We start from the raw sequence: 19,828 nt of genomic DNA, 5'->3' as shown, positions 1-19,828 counted from the left end.
TGGAGTGATTGCTGAGTGGGAGCATAGGCTTGTGCATTGAAATCCCACTTGTGCCAAAAGAATGTGGGAAGAAATGTGAATGCAAACACAGACCTGAAAGCACAATAAATTATCTTTATTTATGCTGTTGTGCCTGAACAAAACAGATCTAATGAGAAAGCTGGTCATCAGCCAGCAGCAAGGTACCAGGCTAGATGCTCTTCCAGGGTGAAATACGTGACATTCCCAGCTGCCTACTTACTATTTTTCCTTTGCCGATGTCTCTCTGGAGCTCACTGTGTATATTTATTCTATGGCCTACAAACACACTCTGTCTGTGAATCCTCTATTACTCACTGTAATTATAATAATAATAAAAGAAGATGAAACATGTTTCCCTGAAATACAGGTATTTATCTCTGGCTGGGTAAGGGACTAATTAGTAACTATTCACTCTGGCTTTCTGCAATTTTAGGATTTTTTTTTTTGGCAGCTCTATTAGGTTTGTTTTTTATACTCTCTTTCAAAATCTTTAGTTATGCAACTACTAGAGATGGAAAGGAGTGTGGTTACCAACCTTTGTCCCCAAGATAGCTGCTTTCACATTATCAAAATGTCCTTTCCCAGTTCCGTTTATTGTCTTAAGTAACATTTATAGCTTTCTAGTTCCTGAAGAAAGTGCAGGTTTCGGACTGGTTCTGTTTGAAACATTTTAGTTTTACTGTAAGCTTTTAAAAAGAAAATCAATACATGGTTTTTGCAAGAAAAATAATTTCTTTGCAGAACGCTATTTTAATTAGCTGGGGAAAAGGTAAATTTATACACAAGACAATCTGTGAAGTGCTTTTTGAGCAATTTTAATTTTTATTAACACTATTTGTCAAAGCAGGAGTTACAGTGGCTGGGAAAGTAATGAAAAATACTATGAATATAGCTGCCATGGTAGTAATGATGGTGCAAGTACTCAGATTCAATCTCACATGACTAGGTAGAGAAATATTTTTTTACTTCCATCAACATGGCAAAAAGGAAGTGAAAAACTTACTGTTTTCTGTTAGCCTTTGATTTAAGTTATTTAATAAAACTTTCTATGAAAGATAAATAAAACTGCTTCCCTAAGTGAAATCTCCTGCTGATGTCACATAATATGTTAATAAATCAGATTGGGATGTGTCTTTTAGAAGGGAATACATTACCCCCTTTAATGGAGGTTCCATTACTGTTCCTTGGTTAATTACTATAATTGCTTAATTTTTCCTCTGTAAGAGATACAAGTTTTTGATCAGTGGAGCTTTCAGAGGTCAGGCAAAATAATGACTTGTCTGCAAAATATTCTAGGGATTTCTTTCAATAATCATTTAGTTGGCTTTAAATCAACAAGTGCTGTTACAGCTGAATGCATAAAATTATACTGTGCTTACCTTCAACTTCAGAATAGGTACTTTTTCCATCCAGAGAAAATAATGCTTTTAAAACCAATGGCTGCAGTAACTGATTGTGAAACTGTCGTGGCTGTAAAAGAGCTGAATAGAAGTAGCAAGCAACTTACATTCTGACAAATAAACAACTGTGCCAAAATGAGGTGGGAAATATAAGACATAGTTTTATACTTCCATTTTGAGAAATTTCAGACATTTCCTTGGACTGCAATTCTGTGTTTGGCACTAACATGAAAGCCATCTTCATTAGTATAATAGTTAACTACATTCACAGAGTACCTGTATATAAAAGCTGCAGCTGTAATAACTAGTAAAAAGATTCTGACTCTACAATTCTACATTTATTTTTCTTCCCAGCATTTGAAACAGTAATTCTTTGGATTTTTTAGAGGTTTCCCTTCACCATTAAGGTTTTGGACCTCATCAGTGCTGTAGATGGCATCACTAATTCTGTTTTTTGTTTCTGGTCCATTGTATACTAAAGACAAGGACATGAAGTTCTTATCTCCCCTAGAAACCATCATCCCTACATGTCCATTTGTTAGTTGGAAAGAGTCATTGTTCTTTGTGCTTTGATCATATTGGCCTCATTATTTGGGCTGTTTCTGTTTGTCCTTCCCTAAAAATGTATTTTTTTCTTACTAGTCAGCCTCTGTCTCTGAGGCTTTTGTACTGCTTTATTGGGTGGCTAACTTTGCTTCTAAAGTGGCAAAATAGCATAATAATGATATAAAATTATTAACTATTTATCTATTCTTTTCTTTATTCATCTGACAAGTGGTACATGTTGATGATCTAAATGCTAACATCTCAAACACATCTGAACCTCCTGATCAAAATTTTTGGGTGGCTATTGTTAATCTTCCTATTTTTTCCACATGTACAAACAGCTCTGTGGAACTTCATCCCACGTCAGAGATATGCACAGACTGTTGATAGCCAAGAATATGTTGTTTAAAAACTCATGTCTCAGATGGAGACAAACCTGTGGGACGACTAGTGAAATGTCAGAGTCACCCAGTATTTCTTTTCAGTTGTTTTCAGGCTAGGTAGAGCTCACTCCATTTAGATGAAGGCAAAAGGGTTGCTCTCTGTAATGTGCTGCTTTGAGAGCCTCTGTTTAGACCAGATCCTGCTTGGGGTTGTGTCCCTCTGGCTTTTCCAACTCCTCTTCTGCAGCAGCACAGCAACTTGTGACCTCTCTAAGGGACCTAAAGCCATACTGGTGTAATAGCTCAATTCTGTTATAGGAAACTTGTGCAACCAGCTGGGAACTATAGTTGGGAAAGACATTTTTCCTAGAACAAAAAATGTACTGAACAACAGACATCTGTACACAGATCCAAAGGTCGTGGGCTGCAAAGCTAAGGATAGACTTAGTTAAGTTGTGCATCAGTGTAAGAAACATGCAGTCCTTGTCAGTTCTTCCTTTTGTCCTGATGGGTTGTCAACTTATCATCTCCTCATGTCTTAAAAAAGGGTCTACTTGCATTTCTTCTCCCTGATGTTTGCTCTAACACAAGTTATTGGTGGATAGGTGAAGCTCTTTGTTTCAGACTGTTTTTCTCAGCCATTGCCCTCTCAGCCTTGTGGGTGGATACAATTGTATATCAAGTATATGAAATTGTGGTTTTGGTAATGCACTACTTGTCAAATGGTCTATAAAAGTTGCCAAAGATAATACATGAACTTGCTTTAAGTCAGCTGAGGACAGACAACTGAATCTTGAACATGTACACAGACATTTGAAAAGTAGACAGCAAGATGTGACCAGGGAATGGAGAGGAAGCAATGCTGGCTGAAGTGTGGGTACAGTCCTTCCATATATTATAGCTAATTTGCTCCCATGGAAACATGTATTTGAAAGTTTATTTCAAGTATCTGCTATTTACTGTCACCATTATGTTTTGCTACAGCCATTCTTCCATGAAGGGATGCTAGTATTCCTTAGGGGAAGCTAGTGTACTGGCTGTTAAATTCCACACAGTAAATCCACTCTTCTTGTTATATCTCTTTGGTAAAACAAGAGAGTCAAAAATCAAGAGTTAAAACAAGAACAATCTTATTAGAAAGTCCCTGTGATTTAAACAGGAGCCAAAATACCATAAACAACCACACAGAGGTCAGTCTACTCTGCTAAGTACTAAAACTAATTAATTCACTGCTCTGTTCATTGTAGGGGAGATTTTTCTACCGTTACCTGCTTTCCTGGAGGGATGAACCATGTTGGGGTTTCGGCTCACAGTTGTTTTCTTTCCTCCTTGGAGTATCAGCCTATGGCTCACCTCCTGTTTCCTTAAACTCCTCAGAAATTAGAAGCTGGCTGCATTCTGGCCTTTATTTCCAGATATAGTCTTTCCTGTCCAGCTAATCATGATTTTGTCTTTTATGTACTAACTCACTTAAAGAACAACTTTTTCAGCTGCAGAGACCTACTGATGCATGTGTGCATTGACAGCACAGAGTTCATAGTTCACGGGGTCTTTCAGCTACAACGGTGGGGGTGGGATGAAAAGTTTTGTAGCTATTCCCTGTAATGGGGCTCAGATACTACTATTAGTCTGGCCCACCTTGGCTGTTATGGAAGAAAGCATGAGGGAGCTTTTGTCCCTGTTATGAGATGTTTCCTCCACATGGTCAAAATATGGCCTCCCCAAATTTCAATGTGTTTATTACTGAATCAGGGGACCTTCCCTTTAGGTAATCTTATGGTAATAAACCTGAGTATTGTCATTTAAAGTAAATACCCTCAGGTAACTAGTCTAGGAGAGTAATACAAAGGCAACTGGTTGAAAATACTTGCAACTGGTTGAAAAAAGCAGTGAGTGGGTCATGGGAAAAGGTGTGAAGATTTAGCAGCAAAGAACAAGTCCTGAATGTGCACTTTATGATTTTTGATAAAGCGATTTTTAAAGGGCAGCAAAATGTCTCTAGTGTTGATGGATAAAAGGGATTACAGAAAATGCAAGCTACAGTATATACTAGAATACCCTTCAAAAGCCAAACATCTCGAAAATCAGTGTGCACTTCAGGTAATTCACAGAGTGCTAGGCTTTAAACAGAAATGTCAGAATTAATTTCCTTTTTTATCTCTACTGAATATATACCATTTTAAATTTAATTCCTAATATTCTGTCTTTAGTCCATTCTCATTTCTTATTCGTTGAATATTGTGCCAAGGAACTTTTGCAACCTGCAGTGTCTTGGGTGCGGTGGCGCTTGACATTTTTCTCTTGATAATTATGCCACTATTTCTACTGTTGCTAGAAAGCACTACTAAAATAAAGCAGTTAGTTTCTTTGCCTTTTCCTTCTCTTAAGGTTACATTTGCTGGCAACTCCTTTGCTAGTGCTCTGTGTCAACTACCCTGTAACTCTGGCTGCCTACCTGCCAGCAGCTGCCGCACTTTGCTGCAGAAGTTTGTGCACTTTGGAGAGTGTGGCTTCTCCTACCTGTACCCACCTTCAGAACATGGAGGGACTGTCATCCAGTGTGTTGCAGGTGCTAGCAAACATCAGATTTCTCTCTTGTGGGAAAGCCCTCTTCTTCCCACTGCTGTCCTGTTGTCTTGTACTAATGAAGCTGTGCTCTGAGCACCTGAGCTCACAGGCAAGGCAATTAACCTTGCAGTCTCTTGCAAAGAAGTTGGTAACTGGTCAGGTGCACAAACCAGCCCAAGTATGCCTTTCCAGGACTTATTAAGCAGAGCTGAGCAAAGATATTTGTTGAAATGATTCACCAATGGACAAAAAAGTGTGCCTCATCTTGAAATTTGTGTGAGAAGAATTAAACTGTTGTAAAAACACTTTCATTTCCATATAGCTTCATCTGTGACCCAAAAATACTGATATGAAAGTATCATTAACAGAACAGATGCATTTTTGAACTGCCGAATCCTCTTTGTGACTTACTCTAGGCATTTGTTTCACAACATTGCCAGTTGGTAAGGCATATTCCTTGTGGGGGAGGCTTTGTCATCAGTATAGCCAGAAGGGCTGGGAGAGCAGACTGACTTAATTCAGAAGAGCTTTTGTTTTCCCTTCATTTCCTATCATGTTCTTTCAGAAGAACATTTTCCAAGCCCTTAAACTGAAAGTATGGGCTTTTACAAAGCTAACTGCAGGTGGTATGAGATCAGTTAGTAAACTTAAGTTTATCTGTCTTCTTTAGGGGAGAAATTCTCCATTACAGGCTTAGTGTATTACAGAGTGCCTCTTATCAAAAATAAGACACTTTCTAACTGTTTCAAAAACAGATCTTTCTTGTAATCAGGAGGAAGCAGGATTGCTCTCACTTTTCAGAGATTACTTTGCAGGTGAGCTTGCAGTTGGGAACTAGGGCTATGTAGTACCTTTTTCATACTCTCTTCTGTACGGTTCGTGCTCCATGGTTTCCATAGGCCAAACAGCTGCTACTGAGCTCTGATTTTGCACAGAGCATGTTGGGAATGGAGCTAAATTGTCACCATCCATTCCTTGTGCACATAGGAGAGAAGACAGTCTGGAGAGCTGAGTTAAATTGTTCTAGTTCTGAGGATCTTGTCAGCTTCTGTGGTGCCTGGAGCCGTGCTTAGGTCTAAGGTTCTCCAAACTGGGTGGGAATGCAAGCAGGTGTCTCAAAACAAGGTCAGAAATATTGAGCACAGTGATGAGGGACGTGACTCAATCTCCTCGGGTATGGAACCACATACTGAGTATCTCTTAAGAGCAGGTGATCATGCCCTTCCTTTTTGAGGGAGCTGTGTACTAGATACCATTCTTGTAAAATGCTGCCATTGCCTTGGTTGTAAGACTATGAGCTTCATGCCATAGACTAATGTTTAAACCACCCCTCCAGAAGTACGTGAGGCTGGATTCTAGTCTCTCGTTTACCCGAGGGACTTCTAGTTCAGACTTCCTGGGGAATCACTTTGTTATATTTTTGCTGAAGTGAAGTATGTCAGCAGTGCAGAGAGGAGGACCTACGTTGCAGAGATCCTTGACCCACAGAGGTGCTACTGACCCACAAATCTCTCTCTCTTCCCCTGCTCCAGTGAATGCTGGTTTCTTCACTGCACAGTTTCAACAGCAGCAATATCTTCAAGGAAGAGCAACTGGAAATTTTTCTACCTACGTAAACCTCTGTGGCCCAACAGTAGCTTTAGAAAGGCTATAGATGGCGTTTTTTAATTCTCTCTGTGCAAGAAGAATGTGAATCTTTGACTCCCATTTTCTGGGAGCTGCTTGTGTCACTAAGCTTGTGTGCATTTTCTTGTGAAGAAAACAGAAACAGCTGTAGATGTTTCTGTTGTAGGCACCAAATTCCACCAAAGGCCTTCATTTTAGTAGTCGTAAAATCTTTTTTCACAGTACTGCCTTTTATTCACATTATCTGTTACAAATATAAGATGACAAACCTTTGAATAGACTACTGAAGGTTAGTACAGATATTATGCTAGGTAATTTTAGTCATTTAAGCTAAATTTTATGATCATGACTTGGTTGCTGGGAGGACAATTAGCTGAGGAAAGTATACTATAAGGTATTTAGTTATGGAATTGATATAAAGCATTTTGCAGATATAATGCATGAAATACTTTTTGAAACCTCAGCATCTGAATTTCAAATGAATGTGCTATATGTTTTAAATTTTAAATTATCAGGTTATTTTTGAAATACCAGAAGCACCACACTTAATCTGACTCTAATATGACTAACCCTGAGACATGATACATTAACGGGGACTAGGAACACAGCAGACAATTTTATGACAATGATTTAAGGAAGAAATTGAATATTTTTGAAAGGTATGGGGAAGGAAATAAAAAAGAAATTAATAATTAAGTCATCAAGCACAAACAGAGAATAGAATCACAGAATCATAGAATGGTTTCAGTTGGAAGGGACCTTAAAGATCATCTAGTTCCAACCCCCCTGCCATGGGCAGGGACACCTTCCACTAGATCAGGTTGCTCAAAGCGCCATCCATCCTGGCCTTGAGCAATTCCAAGGAGGGGGCATCCACAACTTCTCTGGGCAACCTGTTCCAGTGTCTCACCACTCTCACAGTCAAGAATTTCTTCCTCATATCTAATCTAAATCTACCCTCTTTCAGTTTAAAACCATTCCTCCTCATTCTATCACTACAAGCCCTTGTAAAAAGTCCCTCTCCAGCTTTCCTGTAGGCTCCCTTCAGGTACTGGAAGGCTGCTAGAAGGTCTCCCTGGAGCCTTTTCTTCTGCAGGCTGAACAGCCCCAACCCTCTCAGCCTGTCTTCATAGGAGAGGTTCTCCAGCCCTCTCATCATCTTCATGGCCGTCCTCTAGACTCCCTCCACAGATCCATGTCCTTCTTATGTTGGGGACCCCAGAGCTGGACGTAGTACTCCAGGTGGGGTCTCACGAGAGTGGATTAGAGGGGCAGAATCACCTCCCTCGACCTGCTGGCCATTCTGCTTTTGATGGAGCCCAGGATACGGTTGGCCTTCTGGGCTGCAAGCGCACATTTCCAGCTCATGTTGAGCTTCTCATCAGCCATCACCCCAAGTCCTCCTCAGGGCTGCTCTCAATCCATTCTCTGCCCAGCCTGTATTTATGCTTGGGATTGCCCTGACCCACATGCAGGACCTTGCACTTGGCCTTGTTGAACTTCATGCAGTTCACACATGTCCACTTCTCAAGCCTGTCAAGGTCCCTCTGGATTGCGTCCCTTCCCTCCAGCGTGTCAACCACACCACACAGTTGGTGTCATCGGCAAACTTGCTGAGGGCATGTAAATATAATCCCTGTTTACATTACAGATTCTTCAGGACCTGTTTTGAATAGAATGTAATGGAATGGGATGGAATGGGATGGAATGGGATGGAATAGAATAGAATAGAATAGAATAGAATAGAATAGAATAGAATAGAATACTATAGAAAAGAAAAGAGACTATTTCAGTTGGAAGGGACCTACAATGATCATCTACTCCAAGTGCCTGACCAATTCAGGGCTGACCAGATGTTAAAGGATGTAATTAAGGGCATTGTCCAAATGCCTTTTAAAAACTGACAGGCTTGGGGCATTGACCACCTCTCTAGGAAGCCTGTTCCAGTGTCTGACCACCCTCTTGGTAAAGAAATGCTTCCTAATGTCCAGTCTGAACCTCCCCTGGTGCACTTTTGAACCATTCCCATGTATCCTATCGCTGGATCCCAGGGAGCAACGATCAGCACCTTACTCTCCACTTCCTCTCCTCAGGAAGCTGTAGAGAGCAATGAAGTTGCCTCTCAGTCTCCTTTTCTCCAAACTAGACAAACTCAAAGTCCGTAGCTGCTACTCATAGGACATGCCTTCCAGCTCTTATTTACACATAAGCAAAGAGATAACACAGGAAATGCACTTTAAAGCTTTCGTCACCAAATCAAATGAATGCAGGACTGAGACTGAAAACCTGTGTGATTGAATTGAAAAAACCTTTATGAAGAAAGCTGTATAAATAAAGTGTATTTATCTGTATATCTGTGAAGATACACATGAATATTTTAATTCCTTTGTGGCATGACACTGAGAAGAGCCACAGCAAGAGATCTGGGTGAATCAGGTAGCCACAGCTTCACCATTCCTTTCAGGTACCAGGCACTCCTTCCAGCTGCTGCCACCACTGATGTCCCTCCTACTTGGCATCAGTAATGGCTGATGGTGCTCAAGATAATTTTTCCCTATTAGCCACCTCTTCACTGGGGTTTCTGAGGTGAGTGTTCTTTTTGCCATATGGTACTGTAGCTTTGGCACTAATATGTCAAACTGGAATAACTGCATTCACAGGTTATGTCGGTTCTGCCTCCTCTCTATATCTTGCTTGAGTATTGTCAGAAAATCTTGCCTTTGACATGCTGAGACTGACATTGGTTCCAAAAATCATTACAGGCTTTAAGCTCGAACAACAGTTAAATAAACAGCAAATATCTGGACCATTTTGAGAACACTCCTGAGCAGCTATTATGGATTATTCTGTTATAAAAAGCTACCGCTCTGCATTTTCAATATAAAATATTATTTTTGAGTGTTCAGGCTTTATTTGGTGCTATCAAGGGAATAGTGCTAACCTCTGAGGCTGTTTTGTTATCATCACTCCCCAGTTTAATTTTGATTGCTTTCTAACAGTCAGAGGAATTTTCACTCAGTTTTCACCATCTGATGACAGAAAGCTGGCGGATGGTACTCAGCACATAAAGCCATGTATACCTGCAAAGTTTACTTTCATCATCTGGAATGAGAGGAGACTTTTTAGTTTATCCCAGTGCTTTGAGTAAATGGATGTCCAAGGCTTATGCACAGAGCCCAATTTAACATTATTATCTGTGGTTTATCTGTTGGTTAGTCTAAGTCAGCATTTTCTTGTTAGTAAGAGCACTAAGGATGCTTCAGGTTGGGATCTCTAAAAAAGCCGGTGCAAATTCACTAAGCTAGTCTACTGCCGGCCACTTCCTTCACCTGTGGTTTGCTCATGCTTGCTGCATCTGGTCTCTAGAATAGAAATGTTAATTTGTAGGATTAATAGATTGTGATGGGTTGACCTTGACCAGCTGCCAGACACCCACCCAGCTGCTCTGTCACTCCCCCTCCTCAACAGGACAGAAGGAAAAAATAAGATGAGAAAAGATTGTGTGTCAAGATAAAGACAGTGAGATTGCTTATCAGCTACCATCACAGGCAAAATAGACTCAACCTGGGGAAAATTAATTTGATTTATTGCCAGTTAAAACAGAGTAGGATGGCAAAAAACAAAGACAAGAGTAAAACCACCTTCCCACCACCCTCCCCTTCTTCCCAGGCTTCTTCATTCCTGACTCCTCTATGTCATCCTCCACCCTGCAGGGATGGGGAATGGGGGTTACAGTCAGTCCACAGCAGTTCCTGTCTGCTTCTCCTTCCTCCTCATACCTTTTTTCTGCTCCAGCATGGGTCCTATCCATGGGCTGCAGTCCTTCAGGATAAACCTGCGCCAGCATGGGCTCTGCACATACTGCAGTTCCTTTAGGAAATAACCACCTGCTGCAGCGTGGGGTCCTCCATAGACTGCAGTGTGGATAGCTGCTTCAACATGTTCATCTCCAAAGGCTGCAGGGAAATACCTCCTCCACCATGGTCTTCTCCAGGGGATGCAGGGGAGTCTCTGCTCCAGCGCCTGGAGCACCTCCTCCCCTTCCTTCTTTGCTCACCTTTGTGTCCGCAGGGCTGGTTCACACTTTTTCTCCCTCCTCTTTCACAGCTGCTGTGCAGCATTTTTACTCTTTCCTAAACATGTTTTCCCAGAGCTGCTACCATCTTGGCTGAGGGGCTCAGCTGTGTCCTGCGGTAGGTCCACTGGAGCTGGTACAGGGCAGCTCTGGCCTCTCCTCACAGAGGCCACTCCTGCAGCTTGCTTCCACTGCCAGCAGCTGGGCACCTGCACCCAATACATCAATATTGATCAGAAAATGCAGTTGGAAAAAACCCCACAATTATTGGTTGTTACTGTAAATGAAGAACAAAAGCCTTGTTCTGGACACTTCTGCTCCTTTCACTCATCTCTCACCATTCCTTTGCTTTGTCTGACCCTGAATGTTACTTTCTTAATTTCTGCTTCTCTCTCAGGTCTGCACACTTCTCTCCAGCAGTGCAAGATGAGTATGCCCTCTCCACCCGTTTCTTTCTCTGTTCTGCTTACTTCCATGCTGTCCTACCCAATCCTAGAAATTACTTCTTTCTTCTCACCCAGGTCTCAGCACTGCCCTCTTCCCTCCTAGACTGGTCCTGACTTTGCTGGCAACATTTCAGCCTGAGAGCCCAGGGACCTCTCTGCCTGATGAGCTTTCTCATGCCCCTGATACTCCTGAGCCACACAGACAAAGCCTTCAGTAAAGACCTCTATGTATATAAAAAGGCTGAACAATTGATTTGGTTCATTTAACACCATTATTTTAAAAAACTGTTATTCTTCAGTGACCCTTTTCCTTGGGCCTTTTCCCAGACTTCTAACAACCCCTAGTGCCAGCTCCTCTAATGGGAAACGCTGCCAGTCTCAACCCCTTATTAAGCAGCGAGCTCTCACTTGCAAGGCTGCGCTTCTTTCATCTGCCTGCTCATCCAGGAGCCAGCAGCTGCCTTTTATCCAAATTCCCCTCTCTTTCAAAAGCTCTGCTGTGATCTGAGAGGAAGCTAAGCACAGACGAGAGACCTAAGGCCTCCATCAGTTCCTCTCGGCTTGCTGTCTGATATGGACCCCTCCATGCTAGGCTGAAGTGCTTTTTTCTCTGTTCCTTTTTCCCTCGTTGCACAGACTGGCAGTTAAGACAGATTCAGCTGTCACACCAGATGATGTGATTACCCAAATTTCTTGGCTGTGGTTTCATTTCTCAAGTAAATGAAAATGTAAGACTGTAGATTGTAAGACTGAAATGGTACATCAGTGAAGCAGACTCTGTAGGTCATTCTTTAAAATTCAAGTGAAAGCTGAAATGCATATTTAGCATGGTGGATAATATCGATTCATTTTGAAAGTGAGTGGCTGCAGGAGTCCTTGGGACTGAGAAGCTAGTTTTGAATTGGAAGACATCTACCCCAGACTTTCAATGTCACCAAATACTGAGACCAGATTTAAATTGTCAGGAGGGGCAATTAGCCAGAATAACTTATGTGATAGTATTTTAAAGGGGCTGAAGATACTTCTTGCTGGATTTAGAGACTGTATTAAATTATATGGTGCTATGCTGACACCGAGGCTCCCTGCAGAGCTGAATGCTCTCATGCTGTGCCACAGAGGCTCCTGTGTAGTTTCAAATTCTGTGAAAGTGCCTATTAACTCCCTGTTTGCAACTAACAGCTTAAAGTCAGGGTGCTACAGTGGCCGGTGGCCACAGGAATCCTCTGGGGTCAGTCAGGGCAGGGCCTGGCCGCCAAGACTTGTCTTGCTGCCCCAGCCAGGAGCAGGGCAGCCCCAACCTCAGGGCAGTCCCAGCCCCTGGCATTAAGCATCTCCCTGGGGATGGTCCAAGCCTGGGCTAGGACATGGGCCAACGGGTGAGCCTGGCTTGGCAGGGCCCATGGCTGAGCAGGACAGGGCTGTGGGGAGCTGGAGAGCGACTGTGCTGCAGCATCGCTGGGGCAGGGGCTGATGGCTCCAGGGGGGCTGACATGGGGTCCTGGGCCATGAGCAGGGTGGGGGGAGCCCTGGGGGTGGGCAGGGACAGGCAGGGCTGGTGGTGCCTCGGGGCCATGACATTGAAATGAGTCGTTGACCTGTAAAACCGCATACAGTGCAGCCTGCCTTTTTGTTCTGGAAACCTTTCTGTACAGCAATAAAGGGGCTGTTTGGGTATCCATGTAAATCATGCATTTAACTTACTACAGCTGAATTATCAACACAAGTATTCACCCAGGCCACGTGCTCCACCTCCTCCATCCTTGGTCAGGTTTTCAGGGTGTGTAAAGTCGCCAGTGAAGTAACTCCTCTCATTAGCAAATGTGTTTTTGACTAGCTCTGCCTTTATTCAGATAATTCGTATGAAGTTTAGGTGTAACTGTTGAAGGATTGAAGTTGTAATGAATGGTAGTGTAAAGGGGTTACTGAAGCAATGGAATGCAAATCCATCTCATGGTCTTAAAGTGAAAAAAAATTTATGGAAAACAATAATTTCAATAAATTCAATTACTCATTAGGCATTTGTACTCCAGCTGGGTTATCCAGCATTACTTGATAGTTAATGATCACTCAGTAGACTATGTGTGACTGTTCAAAAGTATGATCTTTTTGTTATAACAGTAATTTAAGGGGATTTGCAGACATAAGAGAACTGCTTTCAAGTGCACATAAAATGTTTTCTTAAATGGTCACACTCATTTCTCCAGAATTGTGCTGTAAGTCATCCTCTTTGAATCAGAAGCTCCCAACAGCATTGTGTCTTCTGTAAAAGTGACACTTCAAATGAAGCCTTATCAAAGCGCTATTGAACGATGAACACATAATATCTTCATAGAGAGCTATCTGCTGTAATTACCTTGAAAGAATTAAAAAACGGACCCTGTGCCTACTTGGGGAAGAGATTCTGTTTGAATAAATGTATAATTTGAAGACTTTAGTTCAAATCAGACTGAAAAAGATTTTTTAAAAAAAGTATTGACTTGAAATGTAGAAGTTCAGTACTGAAAAAAAAGTACTGAGAGTTCCAAGCCTCCAGGGCTAAACCAAATCCAAAAAATCAACCAAATTGATACGGTTGTGAACATAATCACAATTCAGTACTATTACAAGCAGTATGAGCTTTCACGATAAATAGATACTTTAAGATCCTTTTATTGTTTTCCTCACCTGTAATTGTAGCTGATTCTGTATGAATTATATTACTTGAGATTCTTAAAAAGAGAAGGATAACATTTGCCTCAACTCATATTATAAACATATATTATAAATAAATATTGCTTGCCTTTGATGGTGCTCTGCACTTCAAGTCAAACTTCTTTTTCAGTTACTTAAATATTGTTTGAAAAACTGAAATTTTGTTCAGCTAATAGGAATCCAAGACTCTTATTTTTCTGAAAGTTTTTCCCAAGACCATAATTCATGGAAACAAGATTTTTCTCACATAAATAAACTCTAAACTATATTTTCTCACAAATAAACTATATTTGCCTTGCTATTTTGTGAACAAAATCAAACCGCTATGCAAGTCTGTCTCTCACTGGCATACCGACTGCTTCAGTGGAATTAATTCCCCTGGGTGCCTTTATCAGATTTGTTCACTTTGTTCCTGAACATGAAGTTCAGTTCAAAACAACGGAAACCGAGGAGGAGCTTTTCTTCTTCAGTTTTGCAGTAAGTGAGTAGTTGCCACAAGCATGTGAAATTCTGTGGGCCCTTCCAAATGAAACATCGATTGTAGTTGTCGCCTGTGATTTTCAAGGGACTGGATTTTCCTTCCAGGCTTATTAGATTCTGGTAAGATCCAAGATGAACTTATTTCTCCCAATGCTAAGGTACAGTTCTGCCCCCCAAACACTTATAATTTAAAGCTGGGCAGATTAAGGGAAGTCCCCAAATCTGAGAAAAGTGTTCACTGTTATACATTAATAGAGCAGAGCAGAGTTTCAAGAGTGACTTCAGTACAATACAATGAAGGCTTCACAAATCATGGCTTAAAGAATCTGTTCAAAGTGCAACACAGGGAAATATATGTAGACATTAGTATGTGAAACAAAAACTTATTTGCTTGGAGACTGCACAACAGCTGAAATGCAAGCCAAATTTACAGCTAATTAGGAGATAACATATGGAGATTTACCCATCTGCTGACATACAACAAATGCTGGCAGACTTAAAAATTAAAATCTTCCTAGAAGCTTTTTTATTCAAGAATATTTTGTGCTCTCCCTGACTCTGCCTCCCCTGAAATGAAATATTTTCAAAAGAATGCTCCATTTAATCATAACTAGTGCACACTGAAGAAAAAAAAAAAGGTTTTAGATGTCTTTTGAATTTTATATTGACTCTTTTATACAACTCTTAGGCTCATCTTGAGTTCTAATATTCTGCTGAAGGTTTCAGCTGTATTGCAAATGCATAGGATCTGCATTTCTTACAAATTTACACATAGAACTTGGCAAGTTCTGTTGTCCTGAATACATTACGAATGGACAACAACCAGCAGTTCTCATAATTTACAAGCCTGCTCTCTCTGTGCTTTGTCTTAGATCCCCTTATGTAGCAGCTTTTTCCCCACCTTGCTGGCTATCTGGATATTAGACACACAGTCTAACGGTAAAGGCCATCAAATTTCTATCACCAGTTTAAAGACATAACCTCTAGCTGAAAGTTTAAGTGTTGTTCAGGCATCATGACATGAACAAGTGCTTCTGGGATGCTGTTCTGAGTGTATCCACAGATGAGACCAGGTAAGCCACCAAGAATAAGCAGTTAATTCCTGGTAACGTTAGGTAGGAACCTCTTCCTGACAGTGCTTGGATCTCATGGCAGTCTGAGATCCAATGTCGGTAACTGTAGAAATACTTGCAAGTCAAAGAGAACAATGTGGGATAAAACAAAAATTTGCTGCTGAAGTGTTGACTCCTTGTTTTGACAAGCTGAATGGAAAAAAAAAATCTCACTGGGCCATAACCTACATAACCATGGCTGCTCCAGGTTTTGCAGATACATGGTGGCTGGAGGCTTGGGGATGGTGCTGGGAAAGACAGTGGGACAGCCTGGGAAGGAGTGGACAGCTGCTGGGTTACTGGAGGATAGTTCGCTCAGCCCTTGAAGAGAGGCCAAGAAGAAGGGGATTAAAGGTGTGCTGTAGGACTGATTTTGTATCTTCAGTTCTTATCTTAGGTGCCCTTAGGATCTTAGGTCAAGGGAGAAGCTGAGGCATGGGTAATGAAAAGGAGGGAGTGAGCCCAGATGCTTGGTGAGCAGTTTGTGTCCCACACAGTCTGTCCGAGGGCTCCTAGTGTGGGTCTGGGACCGTGGCAGGAGAGTGCCACCACTCCCAGCCACATCTTGAGGCTGCGGCATAGGCAGGGCAGTGGCGAACTTGTAAGGCAGGCTGAAGGTCTGAGATGAGGGTGGACATAGTGCCTCATCCTACCTCCTTGCCTTGGGCTGCTCTCCCCTTGGCACAGCCTGGAGGCCAGGCTATGTGGCGAGGTAGGATCCCACGTTCTTATTGCAAAGCAATGTGTCAGCAGTGTGGGGATGAGAGCTAGGCTCTGGCTACTAGGGTCTGTGAGTGATGGCTCACCCTCCTCTCTCCTCTGGGCCTGGAGATGCCATGAGGAAGGCTGGTGCCAGCCAGTTCCTGAGACTCTTGTGTAGGTAGGGGCAGTCAGATGAAGGCTGAAGGTAGCCAAGTCCAAGTTGTCCTGTTTCCTCCAGGCCAAATCAACCCTGTCTCAGGACTACTCTGAGCCGCCACATGTTGGTGTGGTAGAAGAAAACAGTAGCCCGTGGCCCCATCTGAGGCCTGCTGTAGCCATGGCCGTGTCCACCCGTAGCCTGGGCTCTCACATTTATCCCTTTCCTAGCCAAAACTGCCAGTGTCTCCACAAGATGAGCAGTCTGTTGCAAAGGACTTTGTACAGAATTTCAGTGATAAATATTACTGCTGAATTTTGGATTTTGACATGAGTCTGTCTTGAATGTTCCTCTTTGCGGTGCTAAATATATGTTCTTTATTGATTACTTCTCCATGTTTAGAAGTTATAGATTATTTTTTTTTTGTACATAATTTATTAAAATTTACACTTGAAGATCTCAGTCTGAACATGGGGACCTTGCATCTGTAGAGTTAGAGTGGGCTTTGTTACAAGGTGCAGTGACTTCTAACATGGAGGTGGATGCTACTTAGCTCTCGTAACTATGTCAGTTTTAGGGAAGTGGATGGAAAATAAAGTTTTGAGAGAAGGTGCATTTAGTAGATATTTCATGTGTTGCAAGTTAACATAAGGGTTGCCTAAATCACAATTTTCTGTCCAATATTTTTTATCATTTTGAAGCTCATCAGCTTTGTGCATGGGGTATTATGGTACTGTAAGTCTTTTGTTTTGCCTCGTCTTTAATATTGTATATTTTTTTCTCTTTTTTTCAGGTCTGACAGTAATTTATTGCTGTGCAGCTTTACATTTGTTCTGCTTTTAATGGAAAGGAAAAAATTCTCATTAAAATAATACGTGCGGTTATATCTTAACTCCTTTTTGAACTTGCATTTTATAGATAAAACTTTTTTTGTAATAAATGTATAGGTTTGAAAAATTTTCATTTTAGTGTCTCTTTTCTCATTTAAGATATTCTCTTTGCTTAGTTCTATAGAAGCTTTCAGGTTTATTGTCCCTTTCTTATATATTTATCTGTAAGCCTAAATCCACTTGAATATGTATGGTTTGGTCCATATTCCATATATCTTGAAATACGTGTTTTTCTTGTGTTCCATCAGAGTAAATTCTTCTATTTATCTATGAATTCTAATAGATTTTTATCTTTTCCTCTCCTGCTTGTTCTAGCTATGCCTTGGCTTTCTGAGTTTCATAGCTGTCTGTTACTAAATATTCTGTTTCTGGCACAGCTGAATAACTCCACTGAATTATTGTGAGGTTAATTCCTTACCATATGCTCTGGACTGGTCCAGGATGTTTTGTTGTTGAAAAATATTCTGCCCTGAAGTTTTGTGAGTGTCGTATTTTGGCAGGGACAATTCAAAATTTTCTCACTAGGATTTTGTAAATTACAAACTGCTTTGTAGCATCCTTCCAGACTGGCTAGCTGATTCCTTATCCAGGTGACTGACTTCCTTGGAGGTTTTTGAATTTTCTCTCTGGTATTTCATTTTGAATTCCTTGTTTTGGCATGTTTAGAAAGTCATGTCTACTTTACTGTCTGCGAAACTTATTATTTTATTAAAGCAAACTGGCCCAGGGACTTGCAATGTGGAGCTGATAAGCTCAGCAATTCCCTTTGATAGTCCAGACATGGCTTCGGGATTTCAAAATTCAAAACCTGCCCTTGCTGCCACAACAACTTTATGCTGGAAAAAACTCTTCAGTTACTAAAAATAGCTTTTAAAACCAAATACCTTCTCCTTTTAGACTCACACTCCAAAACTTATTTTTGGAAACTTAGAGAACACTAATTGTGTGATTTTAGGGAGACTAGATGTTAAAGAACTCAAGAATTCCGTTTTCCAGCAAAATCCCATTACATGTCCATATTTTCTGCTTTATCATAGACTTTTATATAAATGTGCAATTAAGGAAAAAAATGTTCATTTCATTGTGATTTAAACAACAGAATTTTAAAGTAGTATACACGTTAAATTGAAATTATTGATACAAAATATGTTGGCATAAACTCATCTCTGAGGTAATGCAATACTTGCTGTGAAAGATTTATATCTGAATTTTTCTGAAATGACAAAACCAGTTAAGATGCAGTTATTTTTTTACTTGCATGAAAATTGTTGGCAGAATTAACTTAGTAATATTTCTGGATGTCTGGTTGGCAAAGATTTGTGTGCATGTTTAGTTTTTATGCATTCTTTGGTAGCCCTCTGAAAACCACTGGCAGTGTCCTACAAGCATAGTATTACTTTGGCAATAATTGTTAGTATTTTTAACTCTGCAAACTGATGTTGCACAGCACCCCATAGGTGTGCTTCTATCATCTTCATTTTTCATGAAAATTGTTCACCAGCTCCAGTCTGACCTGGCACAGCAGAACATCTTCTTAAATGTAGTCCGTAATTCTGGGCTTCGGAATGCAAAAATCATAGGGTCGATGATCGCATTGCACATTATGAGCGTCCCATTCACATGGAAAATGGACATGTAGCAGGCACAGTAAGGGTTATGTGGGCAAAACCTTGCCAAGAGGATGTGAAGAACAAAGGGGGCCCAACAGCAAAGGAAAACTCCGAGGAAAATGGTCAGTGTAATGGCTCCTTTAATGTTAGTCCTCTGATGGACGGTGCTGGTTGGCAGTGAGGCAATTTTTTTAGCGTGAGATCGAGCCAGGAGGAACATATGGACATAGAGGCACAGTATAAAAAACATCATTAAAGGGAACAGGATGGTGAAGGGAATGACTGTTGCTGCTTCATAGGAGAAGAGGGCAATGGCAATGCTGCTGCCAGCGCAGAACGTCCAAATGATGGCCAAGATAACCAAGGCCCTTCTTAGTGTCATGATGTTATGGTATCGCAAAGCATAGAAGATAGTGATGTATCTGTCTGCTGCAATAGCTAACAAGCTGAAAATTGACCCCAGTAAAGACAAAATGAACATGGAATCCATGGCGTCATCCAGCTTTTTCTCAAAGTCCCCACGACGTGTCAGGTACCCCATTTTGCACAAGATGATAAAGAAGTTCTCCAGAGTTTTGTACAAGCTACCTAACATGTCTGAAATGGCTAAACTGCAAATGAAGAAGTACATGGGCAAGTGCAAATTCTTATTTCTAGTGACAGCAATAAGGACAAGCAGATTTTCTAGTATTCCAGCAGCAGCAACAGTGAAAAAAACTTCCTCTGGCACCAAGACCTGGGTGCAGTCAGTGATATTTAAGGAGAAATCGCTTATATTTTTGAGGGAAGGAATGTTTGTCTGCCCTGGGTGTTTGATTAGGTTGGAAGGTCTTTCAGTGCTCATTTCTTCTGATCGTAGAAAGATTCTGGATGGTTGTTTCTCAGACTTGGCTTTATTCTGAAGCTGACCTGTCAGTCAGACCATTCTTCTTTTGATGAAGGCTTTCTCCTTCATCTGGAGCAATTTTAAGACTTAACTGAAATGTTCTGAATTTCTCCTACAATAAAACATGGAAGAAGTTTACCACACAGATAGGGTAAAAATAGACATTTGAAATATCACTTATTGCAATGGAATGAACATAAATCATCACCAGAGAGGCAAACCTGGTTTGGATAAA

General features: G+C 41.1%; 1 protein-coding gene across 1 annotated transcript; it reads right to left on the bottom strand.

Moving 5' to 3' along the window:
* Positions 1-18,591: 18,591 nt before the first annotated feature.
* On the bottom strand, positions 18,592-19,551 carry MC2R (melanocortin 2 receptor). Its single transcript, XM_068396903.1, has one exon. It carries the CDS (start codon positions 19,549-19,551, stop codon positions 18,592-18,594), a length of 960 nt encoding a protein of 319 aa, XP_068253004.1.
* Between the last annotated feature and the right edge of the window lie 277 nt (positions 19,552-19,828).

The sequence above is a fragment of the Nyctibius grandis genome, chromosome 3 (assembly GCF_013368605.1).
Source record: "Nyctibius grandis isolate bNycGra1 chromosome 3, bNycGra1.pri, whole genome shotgun sequence".
Lineage (NCBI taxonomy): Eukaryota > Metazoa > Chordata > Aves > Nyctibiiformes > Nyctibiidae > Nyctibius > Nyctibius grandis.
This window is presented reverse-complemented; position numbering and strand designations above follow the sequence as displayed.

Coding starts and splice junctions, on each gene's coding strand:
- MC2R (XM_068396903.1), bottom strand. CDS start 19,551: ATGAGCACTGAAAGACCTTCCAACCTAATCAAACACCCAGGGCAGACA.